At 36.3% G+C, this 17,892-nt stretch overlaps 1 protein-coding gene across 1 annotated transcript in view; it reads left to right on the top strand.

The window, feature by feature from the left end:
- The window catches only part of LOC117328412 (E3 ubiquitin-protein ligase rnf213-alpha-like), a 311,982-nt gene that overhangs the window by 190,564 nt on the left and 103,526 nt on the right, over window positions 1–17,892 (top strand). Inside the window, exons 44-54 of the mRNA XM_033885941.1 lie at window positions 626–688; window positions 898–1,007; window positions 1,665–1,799; window positions 3,989–4,148; window positions 4,509–4,582; window positions 7,483–7,615; window positions 11,967–12,074; window positions 12,216–12,301; window positions 15,507–15,701; window positions 16,010–16,124; window positions 17,392–17,586. Coding sequence (XP_033741832.1) covers window positions 626–688; window positions 898–1,007; window positions 1,665–1,799; window positions 3,989–4,148; window positions 4,509–4,582; window positions 7,483–7,615; window positions 11,967–12,074; window positions 12,216–12,301; window positions 15,507–15,701; window positions 16,010–16,124; window positions 17,392–17,586 — 1,374 coding nt within the window. The remainder of the gene's footprint in view (window positions 1–625; window positions 689–897; window positions 1,008–1,664; window positions 1,800–3,988; window positions 4,149–4,508; window positions 4,583–7,482; window positions 7,616–11,966; window positions 12,075–12,215; window positions 12,302–15,506; window positions 15,702–16,009; window positions 16,125–17,391; window positions 17,587–17,892) is intronic.

Here is a 17,892-nt window from a genome sequence, read left to right as displayed (position 1 = left end):
TAGGAACCATAACTTTAAGTTTGTCTGGACAACTCCTCCTAAACTGAAGGGCTGATTTCAATGAAACTTCGCACAAGTATACCGGACCATGTGTAGATGTGCCAAAATTATGGTTGCTATGGCAACTGGTCACTATAAACAGGTTTTCTGATAAGAACCATAACTTTAAGTTTGTCCAGACAACTCATAAACTCAATGGCCAATTTCAATGAAACTTCACACAAATATTGAGGACCATGTGTAGATGTGCATACCACTTTCTGTTTTTCCAAAATTATGGTTCCTTTGGCAACTGGTCACTATAAGCAGGTTTTCTGATAAGAACCATAACTTTAAGTTTGTCCGGGCAACTCCTCCTAAACCGAAGGGCCGATTTCAATGAAACTTCACACAAATATAGAGGACCATGTGTAGATGTGCATGCCACTTTCTTTTTTTTCTTCAAAATTATGGTTGCTATGGCAACTGGTCACTATTTTACTGGGTTATCTTAGTTAGCCTCTAATTAATAGTTCCAATTCACCATTGACTCGTGCAGATTGCGGGGGTATTAGTCAGCCATCCTGGCGACAGTTCTAGTTTGTTACTACTTCACAATTACCATTATAATGATTTGGTTTGGCAGACATTACATCCACTTTTGGAAGATGGATGTGAAGGGGATGAGGAACCAAAACCATACAAAAAGGTTTGTTACTTATTAAGTTTTTTAATTGCCTTTAAATAATGAACTCAAAGTTAATCAGTTCACAGCAGCTGTTTATTGTTTTATAAGCTAGAAGAAATAATGAAGTAATGCACAATAAGATGTTTTATTTTTCAAATGACTTTATTGCATTAGGATTCATCAGACAAAGTATAGGTGATATTACATTAAGGTGGCTTCTTCACTTACAGGTAGCATTCATTGGTATCTCTAACTGGGCTCTAGATCCGGCCAAGATGAACAGAGGAATTTTAGTCCAGAGGGAAGTTCCTGAACTCGAGGAGCTCCAACTCAGTGCCAAGTAGGGATCAATATTCAAACCTCTTTGAATGATTATCCCCACATCTGATCAAATCCTCGTAAATCCTTGGCCTGTATAAAGTCCTTCTTCCATCCAATTGTTACCACTTGCTATTGAAACGTACCTGAAATGTCTCACATCTGTAATATTATGTAGGCTGATGTTGTCCCCAAATTGTCCGATGTAGATTATATAGATTTCCCTGATTCCCATATTTTATGACTGAACAGAAAGCAGGATGGCTGGCAGGTGGCCATTTTGAATCTTATAAGTGTTGTTGATGCTATTTCCCAGATATGCCTACAAGAAGGATCTTTTACCTATTCTACATATAGGTTTCCTTGGTCTATAGTTGTACATATGTTCAGATTTGAGACTGTTTAGAAAGTAATGTCGCCTACAGGTTTCCATTTTGATTTTTAACAGTTTAAGTTTTTCATTGATATTTTTTTCAAAACATGTTAATTAAAGGACAGATGAGTTAAAGGAGAGACAAACAAATATCATCAGACCTTTCTCTTATACCTGTTTATATAAATCATCCAATTCTTGTTCAGAATATGTTGTTTAGATATTACTGAAACAACTTCAAATGTTTTGAAAAGCTATTGATGCCAACAACGTAAATATCAAAATTTCTTTTTCTTATCTTCACAGGGGAATTTGCCAAACCAGCAAAACTGTTTATAAGCTGATCAAGCCTCTTATTCCTCAAATGGCCAAGGCTTATTTAGAGCTGTTTCAAAGTGCCTTGAAAATGAGGGAGTTTTTTGGACTGAGGGACTTTTACAGGTATGTTTTATTACAGAGTATTTTTTGTCTACAGTGTTATGTATTAAATACTGTAACATGCACTTATATATATATGTTAAATCATCATTTGTTAAATTTCATTTAGTCACTGTCATCAATAATATGCCTGTCAAGATGATGGACAAGATATTGTTTACTTCCTTCTTTTCATTTTTACCAGTGAAATATCAAAAATCATTCAAATAGTGAAAAATATCAGTTGTTCTGATATTTTTCACTTTTGTAAAATATTACTTTTTTCTGATTTGACCAATCAGAACACTGCTTACAAACGATAATGGGGAAAATTAAAATGTGCATATTGTTCTCTTCCATTTTACATGACGTCATAATGCAGATAGAGTACATAGCGTCACAATTTGGCTACATTTGTGAGCCTTTGACAGGAGACTGTAATGAATTCTGGGAGATATTGAGCTGCCTCTGTTTATTTTGCTGTAAAATGTAATAAACAGAATATCTAACAGTGTCTTTAGTAATACCAAATATATTTCACTTGTGTGGCTAATAATTTGATATTTTTCAATCATGCTACCTATTCGTGAAAAGTATCAAAATATTAGCCACACTCGTGGAATATATTTGGTATTACTGAAGACACTTAGATATCCACTTTTTACGAGTATATATATAATGTCAAGTCCCTGGTTACATAATCCAGTCAACGAGGGGTCATACAGGTCGAAAATCACCCAGGCTTGCTAGTAATGATATGGTGACACATAATTATACGATTCTTTTTCCTGTTACTATTTATATTGATATAGAGTGTGCATTCTGAATACCATGAACCCATTCCATGAGATTATGTAACTGTATGTTTGATATACTTCCAATGTAATACAGCATGAATACAATGTCTTTGTTATGCTTTTGTTTAGCTACAAAATAAGGCATGATTGACTCTGTTAAATAAGAGCAGTCATATGTGAAATACTAGTGTGTGAGAGAGTAAATAAATCATACTCACCAATACAGAATTTGTTGATCAAGATGGCTTCAAAAAGGGAAACCCTCTAATGATTGAATCGTAATTCATCAACAAAGTTGAAAACCAATTGAGGATACTTTGTTTAGTGGTTTAGATCTGTTCGTGTTGTTGTCAATGAAATCAGGTACAAATGTACAGGCAATCACATTGATGTATAGTTACTACTATAATTATTAGAATATACTTCATTAATTAAAACATAAGTTAAACACAGATTTCCGACTCCATAATTAAAATTCTGTCCCCCAAACAAAGTGGGGGTACATATTGTTTTTGCTCAGTTTCTTACTTTCATAATGATTGTTTATTCTCATTTCTTCCGTCGAGGAGTTTTCCTCACTTTACTCAGAAACTGGGAAGATCTCAGGTGGGTCATGGTTTTTTTCATGATAGGAGATCCAAGATGGCCACCAGAGCCTATTTCCAATAACGTGTAACAGTTTCAGAAAGTTTGGTTGCCATGGTAAAGAAATGGAGGCCTCCGATTGGTCAAAATTTAGATATCATCTGATTAAGATGAAAAATGGTACATAGGGGTTATGAGGTATATTGCCGAACAACTTAAAAACATTTCTGAAAAGGTTGGTTGGTAATGAAACGGAGGCCTCTATTTGGTCGAAATCTAGATACTGTCAGATTAAGGTGAAAATTGGTAATACGACTAGGGTTTATGAGATATGCTGAACAACATAGTAAAAGCTCAATTGCTATGATTTAATAATTAAGTTTTAGATATTAACTAATTTTACTCTGATATCAATTTACACATATTCTTGCATTTTTTTTTTTTTTTTTTTAACAAATGTGCCTTTTCCCTATGTGTTTTAATTGTTAATTGAACAAATATGAGGTAGCTGGATTTTTGCAGTGAATGAATAGTAAACATTATATCAATATGCTTGGGGGGACATCTGTAATGGTCTCCATTACAATCAAAACTTGTCATTTTGATATGTCTGCAATGCAATGTCAGTTGGAGTTGTCTCCCCTGATATGTTTAGTCGTCATATTGAGAATCAGCTATAATGAGAAAGACTTGATGGCCCGCTCGATCTTGTTATATGTAGAGATCACTGTTTGTGGTTTTAGGCTAACTGATGAGAAGGGCTATCAGATTTGTTTTATTGATACATTCAAATTAAATGGGTCAAAAATTGCTGAAATGATTTCCTTTCAGTTTGTTGAAAATGGTATATGCCTTCGCTGACCAGCAGAAGAGAAGACCAACATGGCACCAGATGCAGCACGCCATCATGCGTAACTTTGGAGGAATGGATGATATCAATCCTGTTAATGTGTTTGCTCAGGCTCTCACTACTGTCAACATAACTGAAAAGGTTAGATTAGTCATCTCCTAATTCACTAAAGGTAACATTATTATTGTATAATATATTATTGTTTTCAGTGTAACAAAACAAGAATTTGTCATATTAAAGATAATGTATAACTTTTTTATCACAACAACCAAAATATTAGGTTGTTCTTCAGGGATTAAAAACAATTAAATACTGTAACAATGTACCTTTCAATTCATGGTATGTATTCACTACAGATGAATTTTCCTTTATATCATCACTTAAGGTTGTTTTGATTTGTCTCTTACTTTGTTGAGAGTACGTTTACCACTGACAGTAGACGTTGACGAGGATATAGTGTAATAGACAGTACCTGTATCATCTGTTTGATTTTGATTACAGAGAAAAGATTACGATCCTGACTGTTCACCAGCTGGTCTGATCCAGGCATGTCTAATGGGGGACACAAAGGACAGGTAAATACAATACAGGTGTGGTCTGATCCAGGCATGTCTTATAGGGGACACAAAGGACAGGTAAATACACTACAGGTGTGGTCTGATCCAGGCATGTCTTAAGGGGACACAAAGGACAGGTAAATACACTACAGGTGTGGTCTGATCTAGGCATGTCTTATAGGGGACACAAAGGACAGGTAAATACAATACAGGTGTGGTCTGATCTAGGCATGTCTTATAGGGGACACAAAGGACAGGTAAATACACTACAGGTGTGGTCTGATCTAGGCATGTCTTATAGGGGACACAAAGGACAGGTAAATACAATACAGGTGTGGTCTGATCTAGGCATGTCTTATAGGGGACACAAAGGACAGGTAAATACACTACAGGTGTGGTCTGATCCAGGCATGTCTTATAGGGGACACAAAGGACAGGTAAATACAATACAGGTGTGGTCTGATCCAGGCATGTCTTACAGTGGACACAAAGGACAGGTAAATACACTTCAGGTGTGGTCTGATCCAGGCATGTCTTACAGTGGACACAAAGGACAGGTAAATACACTACAGGTGTGGTCTGATCCAGGCATGTCTTATAGGGGACACAAAGGACAGGTAAATACACTACAGGTGTGGTCTGATCCAGGCATGTCTTATAGGGGACACAAAGGACAGGTAAATACACTACAGGTGTGGTCTGATCCAGGCATGTCTTATAGGGGACACAAAGGACAGGTAAATACACTACAGGTGTGGTCTGATCCAGGCATGTCTTACAGGGGACACAAAGGACAGGTAAATACACTACAGGTGTGGTCTGATCCAGGCATGTTTTACGGGGGATACAAAGGACAGGTAAATACACTACAGGTGTGGTCTGATCCAGGCATGTCTTAAGGGGACACAAAGGACAGGTAAAAACACTACAGGTGTGGTCTGATCCAGGCATGTCTTACAGGGGACACAAAGGACAGGTAAATGCACTACAGGTGTGGTATGATCCAGGCATGTCTTATAGGGGCACAAAGGACAGGTAAATACACTACAAGTGTGGTCTGATCCAGACATGTCTTACAGGGGACACAAAGGACAGGTAAATACACTACAGGTGTGGTCTGATCCAGGCATGTCTTACAGTGGACACAAAGGACAGGTAAATACACTTCAGGTGTGGTCTGATCCAGGCATGTCTTATAGGGGACACAAAGGACAGGTAAATACACTACAGGTGTGGTCTGATCCAGGCATATCTTACAGGGGACACAAAGGACAGGTAAATACACTACAGGTGTGGTCTGATCTAGGCATGTCTTATAGGGGACACAAAGGACAGGTAAATACACTACAGGTGTGGTCTGATCTAGGCATGTCTTATAGGGGACACAAAGGACAGGTAAATACACTACAGGTGTGGTCTGATCTAGGCATGTCTTATAGGGGACACAAAGGACAGGTAAATACACTACAGGTGTGGTCTGATCTAGGCATGTCTTATAGGGGACACAAAGGACAGGTAAATACAATACAGGTGTGGTCTGATCTAGGCATGTCTTATAGGGGACACAAAGGACAGGTAAATACACTACAGGTGTGGTCTGATCCAGGCATGTCTTATAGGGGACACAAAGGACAGGTAAATACAATACAGGTGTGGTCTGATCCAGGCATGTCTTACAGTGGACACAAAGGACAGGTAAATACACTTCAGGTGTGGTCTGATCCAGGCATGTCTTACAGTGGACACAAAGGACAGGTAAATACACTACAGGTGTGGTCTGATCTAGGCATGTCTTATAGGGGACACAAAGGACAGGTAAATACACTACAGGTGTGGTCTGATCCAGGCATGTCTTATAGGGGACACAAAGGACAGGTAAATACACTACAGGTGTGGTCTGATCCAGGCATGTCTTATAGGGGACACAAAGGACAGGTAAATACACTACAGGTGTGGTCTGATCCAGGCATGTCTTACAGGGGACACAAAGGACAGGTAAATACACTACAGGTGTGGTCTGATCCAGGCATGTCTTACGGGGGATACAAAGGACAGGTAAATACACTACAGGTGTGGTCTGATCCAGGCATGTCTTAAGGGGACACAAAGGACAGGTAAAAACACTACAGGTGTGGTCTGATCCAGGCATGTCTTACAGGGGACACAAAGGACAGGTACATGCACTACAGGTGTGGTATGATCCAGGCATGTCTTATAGGGGCACAAAGGACAGGTAAATACACTACAAGTGTGGTCTGATCCAGACATGTCTTACAGGGGACACAAAGGACAGGTAAATACACTACAGGTGTGGTCTGATCCAGGCATGTCTTACAGTGGACACAAAGGACAGGTAAATACACTTCAGGTGTGGTCTGATCCAGGCATGTCTTATAGGGGACACAAAGGACAGGTAAATACACTACAGGTGTGGTCTGATCCAGGCATATCTTACAGGGGACACAAAGGACAGGTAAATACACTACAGGTGTGGTCTGATCCAGGCATGTCTTATAGGGGACACAAAGGACAGGTAAATACACTACAGGTGTGGTCTGATCCAGGCATGTCTTATAGGGGACACAAAGGACAGGTAAATACACTACAGGTGTGGTCTGATCCAGGCATATCTTACAGTGGACACAAAGGACAGGTAAATACACTTCAGGTGTGGTCTGATCCAGGCATGTCTTACAGGGGACACAAAGGACAGGTAAATACACTACAGGTGTGGTCTGATTTTGAGTTGTGTAATGATAAAATCAATTGCCACTTCAGTTGTTAAACCTGTTTGTATTGTTGGCAAACTTATGATTGCATGTAGTGTGTTGTTTGACACTGAGGTCGCTCAGAAGTTTATGCTTCCTCTTTGTCACAGCTATCACTTATTATCCTAATAACAATTTGTTGTTTTGCAGTGAGAGTCGATACCTGCTTCTATTGACTGAAAATTACGGAGCATTGACTATTCTGCAGCAGGAAATCCTAAAGAAGCAGAAGGCAATTACCATATTTGGTAGTAGCTTCCCAAGTGACCAGGAATATACACAGGTAAGAAAACCAGCCTTTAGATTCAACATGCACAGATATATATATTAACTGTGGTTAAAAGATCAGGTATATATATTATTGTGGTTATAAGACGAGGTATATATATTACTGTGGTTATAAGACGAGGTATATATATTACTGGTTACAAGACGAGGTATATATATAACTGTGGTTATAAGACGAGGTATATATATTACTGGTTATAAGACGAGGTATATATATTACTGTGGTTATAAAACGAGGTACATTTGTATATAAATTACTGTGGTTATAAGACGAGGTATATATATTACTGGTTATAAGACGAGGTATATATTATTGTAGTTATAAGACGAGGTATATATATTACTGTGGTTATAAGACGAGGTATATATATTACTGTGGTTATAAGACGAGGTATATATATTACTGGTTATAAGACGAGGTATATATATTACTGGTTATAAGACGAGGTGTATATATTACTGGTTATAAGACGAGGTGTATATATTACTGGTTATAAGACGAGGTATATATATTATTGTGGTTATAAGACGAGGTATATATATTACTGTGGTTATAAGACGAGGTATATATATTATTGTGGTTATAAGACGAGGTATATATATTACTGTGGTTATAAGACGAGGTATATATATTATTGTGGTTATAAGACGAGGTATATATATTACTGGTTATGAGACGAGGTATATATATTATTGTGGTTATAAGACGAGGTGTATATATTACTGTGGTTATAAGACGAGGTATATATATTAGTGTGGTTATAAGACGAGGTATATATATTACTGGTTATAAGACAAGGTATATATATTACTGTGGTTATAAGACGAGGTATATATATTACTGTGGTTATAAGACGAGGTATATATATTACTAGTTATCAGATGAGGTATATATATTACTGTGGTTATAAGACGAGGTGTATATATTACTGTGGTTATAAGACGAGGTATATATATTACTGGTTATAAGATGAGGTATATATATTACTGTGGTTATAAGACGAGGTATATATATTACTGGTTATAAGACGAGGTATATATATTATTGTGGTTATAAGACGAGGTATATATATTACTGTGGTTATAAGACGAGGTATATATATTACTGTGGTTATAAGACGAGGTGTATATATTACTGTGGTTATAAGACGAGGTATATATATTACTGGTTATAAGACGAGGTATATATATTACTGGTTATAAGACGAGGTATATATATTACTGGTTATAAGACGAGGTATATATATCACTGTGGTTATAAGACGAGGTATATATTACTGTGGTTATAAGACGAGGTATATATATTACTGTGGTTATAAGACGAGGTATATATATTACTGGTTATAAGACGAGGTATATATATTATTGTAGTTATAAGACGAGTTATATATATTATTGTGGTTATAAGACGAGGTATATATATTACTGGTTATAAGACGAGGTATATATATTACTGTGGTTATAAGACGAGGTATATATATTACTGTGGTTATAAGACGAGGTGTATATATTACTGTGGTTATAAGACGAGGTATATATATTACTGGTTATAAGACGAGGTATATATATTACTGGTTATAAGATGAGGTATATATATTACTGGTTATAAGACGAGGTATATATATTACTGGTTATAAGACGAGGTATATATATCACTGTGGTTATAAGACGAGGTATATATATTACTGTGGTTATAAGACGAGGTATATATTACTGTGGTTATAAGACGAGGTATATATATGACTGGTTATAAGACGAGGTATATATATTATTGTAGTTATAAGACGAGTTATATATATTATTGTGGTTATAAGACGAGGTATATATATTACTGGTTATAAGACGAGGTATATATATTACTGTGGTTATAAGACAAGGTATATATATTACTGGTTATAAGACGAGGTATATATATTACTGTGGTTATAAGACAAGGTATATATATTACTGTGGTTATAAGACGAGGTATATACAGTATATTACTGGTTATAAGACGAGGTATATATATTACTGTGGTTATAAGACAAGGTATATATATTACTGTGGTTATAAGACGAGGTATATATATTACTGTGGTTATAAGACGAGGTATATATATTACTGGTTATAAGACGAGGTATATATATTACTGTGGTTATAAGACGAGGTATATATATTACTGTGGTTATAAGACGAGGTATATATATTACTGTGGTTATAAGACGAGGTATATATATTACTGTGGTTATAAGACGAGGTATATATATTACTGGTTATAAGACGAGGTGTATATATATTACTGTGGTTATAAGACGAGGTATATATATTACTGTGGTTATAAGACGAGGTATATATATTACTGTGGTTATAAGACGAGGTGTATATATCACTGTGGTTATAAGACGAGGTATATATATTACTGGTTATAAGACGAGTTATATATATTACTGTGGTTATAAGACGAGGTATATATATTACTGGTTATAAGACGAGGTATATATATTACTGTGGTTATAAGACGAGGTGTATATATTACTGTGGTTATAAGACGAGGTATATATATTACTGGTTATAAGACGAGGTATATATATTATTGTGGTTATAAGACGAGGTATATATATTACTGTGGTTATAAGACGAGGTATATATATTACTGTGGTTATAAGACGAGGTGTATATATTACTGTGGTTATAAGACGAGGTATATATATTACTGGTTATAAGACGAGGTATATATATTACTGGTTATAAGACGAGGTATATATATTACTGGTTATAAGACGAGGTATATATATCACTGTGGTTATAAGACGAGGTATATATATTACTGTGGTTATAAGACGAGGTATATATATTACTGTGGTTATAAGACGAGGTATATATATTACTGGTTATAAGACGAGGTATATATATTATTGTAGTTATAAGACGAGTTATATATATTATTGTGGTTATAAGACGAGGTATATATATTACTGGTTATAAGACGAGGTATATATATTACTGTGGTTATAAGACGAGGTATATATATTACTGTGGTTATAAGACGAGGTGTATATATTACTGTGGTTATAAGACGAGGTATATATATTACTGGTTATAAGACGAGGTATATATATTACTGGTTATAAGATGAGGTATATATATTACTGGTTATAAGACGAGGTATATATATTACTGGTTATAAGACGAGGTATATATATCACTGTGGTTATAAGACGAGGTATATATATTACTGTGGTTATAAGACGAGGTATATATATTACTGTGGTTATAAGACGAGGTATATATATGACTGGTTATAAGACGAGGTATATATATTATTGTAGTTATAAGACGAGTTATATATATTATTGTGGTTATAAGACGAGGTATATATATTACTGGTTATAAGACGAGGTATATATATTACTGTGGTTATAAGACAAGGTATATATATTACTGGTTATAAGACGAGGTATATATATTACTGTGGTTATAAGACAAGGTATATATATTACTGTGGTTATAAGACGAGGTATATACAGTATATTACTGGTTATAAGACGAGGTATATATATTACTGTGGTTATAAGACAAGGTATATATATTACTGTGGTTATAAGACGAGGTATATATATTACTGTGGTTATAAGACGAGGTATATATATTACTGGTTATAAGACGAGGTATATATATTACTGTGGTTATAAGACGAGGTATATATATTACTGTGGTTATAAGACGAGGTATATATATTACTGTGGTTATAAGACGAGGTATATATATTACTGTGGTTATAAGACGAGGTATATATATTACTGGTTATAAGACGAGGTGTATATATATTACTGTGGTTATAAGACGAGGTATATATATTACTGTGGTTATAAGACGAGGTATATATATTACTGTGGTTATAAGACGAGGTGTATATATCACTGTGGTTATAAGACGAGGTATATATATTACTGGTTATAAGACGAGTTATATATATTACTGTGGTTATAAGACGAGGTATATATATTACTGGTTATAAGACGGGGTATATGTATTACTGTGGTTATAAGACGAGGTGTATATATTAGTGTGGTTATAAGACGAGTTATATATATTACTGTGGTTATAAGACGAGGTATATATATTACTGGTTATAAGACGAGGTATATATATTACTGGTTATAAGACGAGGTATATATATTACTGTGGTTATAAGACGAGGTGTATATATTACTGTGGTTATAAGATGAGGTATATATATTACTGTGGTTATAAGACGAGGTATATATATTACTGTGGTTATAAGACGAGTTATATATATTACTATGGTCTGTCCATCAAGCAAGAATGATACAATACGTAACATCATGTTATTTTGATATTTCTAGGTTTGTAGGAACATCAACCGCATCAAGGTGTGTATGGAGACAGGCAACACTGTGGTTCTCCTTAACCTGGAGAACCTTTACGAGAGTCTGTATGACGCCCTCAACCAGGTATGTTCTGTCCTAATCAGTCCTGAATGTAGAATTTGATTTTAAATTAGTAGTATGATTTAAATATAAACAAGTATATCATTGATATGTATAAACAAGTTTAAATCAATGCATTATACACATAATTTATATGCATTTCAGTATTATGTTGAGTTCGGCGGCGAACGATATGTTGACCTTGGCTTAGGGACACATAGAGTCAAGTGCAGAGTCCATAGAGATTTCAGGTGAGATGGGATATTTTTGTGTTGATGTTGAGCCTAGAAATAGTTATTTTGAATGTTTCATATGAAATTATTCCCTTTCTCTTTCTGTCTTTACATCTGTCTTTATCCTGACTCTGTTTTCATTAATATTTCAAATCACATGTACTGTCTGATTTTTTTTAGGTCATATGAGATGAAGTCTCAAGTTACCTATTCTAATCGCCTTTTGTCCGTCGGCTTGCATCGTATATGTCCATAAACAATTTACACTTTTGGTTTCTTCTCCAAAACCACAGAACCAAATTCAATGAAATTTGGCAAGATGCTTCCATGGACAAAGATCAATAAAAAGTGTGAATTTTATGGTCCCAACCCCCCAGGGGCCCGAGGGGCAGGGCCAAAATGGGTCAAATTGAGTAAAATTCAAAAAATCTTCTTCTCAAATCTCAGATTTTTAAAAAATTGTGAATTTCATGACCCTGGGGTCTCGTGTTTCCCCCTGGGTAGGAGGTAAAGTTTACTATAGTATATATTGTGAAATCACATTTTGATCATTATTTGTTCCAATTGCCATTTGAAATAATACAAACTTGGTTAGAATTATCTGTATGGGATGTCTGTTGAATAGTATGTGGCTGAGCCCCAGGGGCTTATGGGCAGGGCCAAAAATGATCAAATTAACTGAAATTCAAATACTCTTCCTAGAAGGAAGGTCTTAAGGTGCTTTACCAAAGTTGTGAATTTTCATTTTCTTGGGTTCCATGTTTGCCCCTGGGGAGGGGGTAAAGTTTACTATAGTTTATAAGGGAAGTCGCGTTTTTAGCCCACCATCATCAGATGGTGGGCTATTCAAATCACCCTGCGTCCGTGGTCCGTCGACAGTCCGTCCCTCCGTCCGTAAACAATTCTTGTTATCACTATTTCTCAGAAAATACTGAAGGGATCTTTCTCAAATTCCATATGCAGGTTCTCCTTGGTGCCTAGTTATGCATATTGCGTTTTAAGACCAATCGGAAAACAACATGGCCGACAGGCAGCCATCTTGGATTTTGACAATTGAAGTTTGTTATCGCTATTTTTGAGAAAGTATTTAAGGGATCTTTCTCAAATTTCATATGTAAGTTTCCCTTGGTGCCTTGTTATGCATATTGCGTTTTGAGACCAATCAGAAAACAACATGGCTGACAGGCAGCCATCTTGGATTTTGACAATTTAAGTTTGTTATCACTATTTCTGAGAAAGTACTGAATGGATCTTTCTTAAATTTCATATGTAGGTTTCCCTTGGTGCCTAGTTATGCATATTGCGTTTTGAGGCCAATCTAAAAATAACATGCCCGACAGGCAGCCATCTTGGATTTTGATAATTGAAGTTTGTTATCTCTATTTCTCAAAGTACGTACTGAATGGATCTTTCTCAAATTTCATATGAAGGTTCCACTTGGTCCCTTGTATTGCATTTTTGGACCAGTCTGTCCTGAAAACAACCTGGCAAACAAACAGCCATTATCGTTAAATCTCAAATTTCTTATATAGCTAGGATTCCCTTGTTTGAAAAGTACTGGAGGGATGTCTCAATTTGCACAGATTAGTAAAATGAAGGTAAAAGTAGAGAAAAGATCAATCTGACATGGAACCTATGAAGATCATTCAATGGTGGGCGCCAAGATCCCTCTGGGATCTCTTGTTCACTTATCATTTGTTTTATTTTTTTATCGCAATTGATTCTAACTCAATTAATATTATCAAGATGTGATGACAGCTTGATGAATATGGCATGCACATGTTGGCCCTGACTGACCTCCTAGGCTGGTGGGCATGCAGGTCCAAAAGGGTCAAATTAGCTGAAATATTGCAAAATTCAGGTGACCGTCAACCTGTCTCTTGTTTTGTTATGTCAAGGTCGTTTTCAAATTCTGTGTAAAAGACAAGAGTTGCCCCTGTTTCCTTATTGCTATGATGCTATGGTGGAGATTTTGGAGGTTATAATATTATATGGTCAATACTTACAATAGGCCCTTGGTCTCTATGTTCTTTCCTTGTTCACAGATTTGTCTCTCATTCGATCTGTTCAAGTTTGCTCTGTCACCCCCTATACTGTTATTTCTCTATTAACACCTAGGATACCTAACACAACATATGCTGCAACAATGCAATAACGTCACAAGAACATTACAATGGCGCCACATGGACAATTCAGTCGCGTCATGCACATTACAAATTACAATGTTATTGTGCCTTAATATTTGAGCAACTGGAACCTTCGAAAATAAAATGGCATGACGGGAGAAAATATTCAAGAAATCTCCAACTCTCTGGGTAATACATTAACCCAAGGCAGAGGTTAGGGTTAGACAACTATGATTGTTATACGATTGTTATTGTGCCCTTTTCTGATTGGTCTAGACCTCTAATTATAGGTCTTGACAAAGGCAATGTTAAGCTGAAACTGGCTAATTCATGCATGTTAGGTTAAAATAAAAAAAATGATGATCTGAACTAAAAATAGTAACAAAGAATTTCCAGAGTCATCAGTATCTTTTACTTATCACATAAGTCCTTAGAGTAGCTTCGATCATTGCAGAGAAAACTACTGTCAGGCTTGACTGGTAATGTTTTCACTATTTCGGATACTGATCTACAAAAGATTACAGTAGTTTACATACATAGAAAAACACCAAAATCAGCAAGGAGGCATAACGAAAATATTTTGGGATTATTTGGCAGAGATATGTCATAACATTATCTTATCTTTGAAAATCTACCTGGTTCATAAATTCTGTATAGCCCTTTCAATGAAGCTCAGAAATATGACTTCTTGTATTATGTTCAGAATTTATATTGGGGAAAGAAGTATCAAAAAGTATCCTTTAATATAACAGTTAAAACAATTATAGACTTTTCTTAGATTAATACAAGGAATTTTCACCTTCAGAAGGTCATAGTTCCTTCGGCCTCTGGCCTTGGGGAATATCACCTTTCTCAGGTTAACAATTCCTGGTATATATTAACCTAAAAAGGTCAATAGTTGTATAATATCTGCACCCTCAGTTTGATGATTTCTCTGTCACACCCTCAAGGTAGGGGATGATTATTAATTACTCAAATTCTGTTTTAATTCCTATTTTTTTGATAAACACACAAAAAAAAAAAAAAAATCTTTTAATAATTTGGTCCCATGTAGTTTAAATTGACTGAAATATCAAAAATGTTATTCTTATTTTTAGACTTATAGTGATAGCTGAGAAGCAGATTGTGTATGACAAGTTCCCAATCCCTCTTATCAACCGTTTGGAAAAGCATTTCCTGAATGTGTCCACCATGTTGACAGAAGAACAGCTTGATTTAACAGAGAGACTTGAGCATTGGGCTAAGGACTTTGTAAACTGCCAGGGCTCTTCAATGGTTTATTCACGTACAAGGTAAGTTTTGTTATTTTAGAATAATTATGGTTATTATAACACTCTTGTGTCTAAACCTAAAGATCATAGCCATATTCCATTCTTGTGTGTGTTGTATTATCTAACATATTTATAGAAATAAGAGAACACAAAATTTATTTGATGATGTTATCAGGGTGAATGATTAGGTAACCTTGTCTGTACAGTATTAGATGACACCGTCTTGTTGATAATTACATCCTCACGTCACATCAAGGGTTCAAATATCGACTTCCTTCAAAGCTTGTTTGATCAAAAGTAAATAGTTAATTGATAATGACATATTACAGAATGAAGAAAGATGAGTTTTCTGTGGGGGATGTGTTCATGGGTTACCATGCTGACAGTTGTGCTGCTATTGTGCTACATGTGTACCAGGAGGAAGGACAATTAGACCGTACCCAGGTATGTTTACCAGGTCACACTACAGGGGTGACAAGTCGACCATACCCAGGTATGTTTACCAGGTCACACTACAGGGGTGACAAGTCGACCATACCCAGGTATGTTTACCAGGTCACACTACAGGGACTACAAGTCGACCATACCCAGGTATGTTTACCCGGTCACACTACAGGGGTGACAAGTCGACCGTACCCAGGTATCTTTACCAGGTCACACTACAGGGGTGACAAGTCGACCGTACCCAGGTATGTTTACAAGGTCGCACTACAGGGAGGACAAGTCGACCATACCCAGGTATGTTTACAAGGTCAAACTACAGGGGTGAGAAGTCGACCATACCCAGGTATGTTTACCAGGTCACACTACAGGGGTGACAAGTCGACCATACCCATGTATGTTTACCAGGTCACACTACAGGGGTGACAAGTTGACCATACCCAGGTATGTTTACCAGGTCACAGGTCACACTACAGGGGTGACAAGTTGACCATACCCAGGTATGTTTACCAGGTCACACTACAGGGGTGACAAGTCGACCATACCCATGTATGTTTATCAGGTCACACTACAGGGGTGACAAGTCGACCATACCCAGGTATGTTTACCAGGTCACATTAAAGGGAGGACAAGTCGACCATACCCAGGTATGTTTATCAGGTCACACTACAGGGGTGACAAGTCGACCATACCCAGGTATGTTTACCAGGTCACACTACAGGGACTACAAGTCGACCATACCCAGGTATGTTTACCAGGTCACACTACAGGGACTACAAGTCGACCATACCCAGGTATGTTTATCAGGTCACACTACAGGGGTGACAAGTCGACCATACCCAGGTATGTTTATCAGGTCACACTACAGGGGTGACAAGTCGACCATACCCAGGTATGTTTACCAGGTCACATTAAAGGGAGGACAAGTCGACCGTACCCAGGTATGTTTACCAGGTCACACTACAGGGGTGACAAGTCGACCATACCCAGGTATGTTTACCAGGTCGCACTACAGGGAGGACAAGTTGACCATATACCCATGTATGTTTATCAGGTCACACTACAGGGGTGACAAGTCGACCATACCCAGGTCTCACAGCAGATTGATGACATTTTTTGACTGTATGTAAAATGACGAGATTGTGTGTTACTTACCTTTATTGGGCCCAATGTATCAAGGATTGATCATAAAATGGTCAAAAAATTAATGTGAACTATAAATGAAAGTGAGAGACCATCCTATAATTTCATTTGTTGTTTTCTCTCTCAGGTCTTTGACTCTGCTAAGAGAATGTTACTTTGGTGTGCTACACCTGATGCAGTGATGAGACTGAATTCTACACTCCCGGCTCAAGAGGAAGGAAGTCTGAATGAGATTTACTGGGAGGAACAGCAGCACCAGTCTCTGTCTGCATACCTTTACCAGAAAATCAGGCAGGAAAACAGAGACAGCCATTTTGCCCAGGTATATCTAAAGACACAAAAGTTATTTAATTCTGATGAAAAATGTCAATGGTTAAAAATCTTGCACATAAAAGTCATTTCAAGATTGATATCAAATCAGTGTTTGTCACAGAAAAACAAATAAAAAAGAGAAATAAAAATTTTACGGAAGAAAAGTTGGTTGTTCTGTAAACCTACTTCTTTATTTAAGATGCATTCTTTAAACCATAACTGGATTTAAACAGATAACACAATGATGAATTGGCACGCAAACAATATTTATTATGGAATCCAATATATATAATCTTCAATCAGTGCAATCATAATT

This window comes from Pecten maximus, chromosome 5, assembly GCF_902652985.1.
Source record: "Pecten maximus chromosome 5, xPecMax1.1, whole genome shotgun sequence".
Classification (NCBI taxonomy): Eukaryota; Metazoa; Mollusca; class Bivalvia; order Pectinida; family Pectinidae; genus Pecten; species Pecten maximus.
The sequence above is the reverse complement of the archived record's forward strand: the minus strand, read 5'-3'. Positions and strand labels throughout refer to the sequence as shown.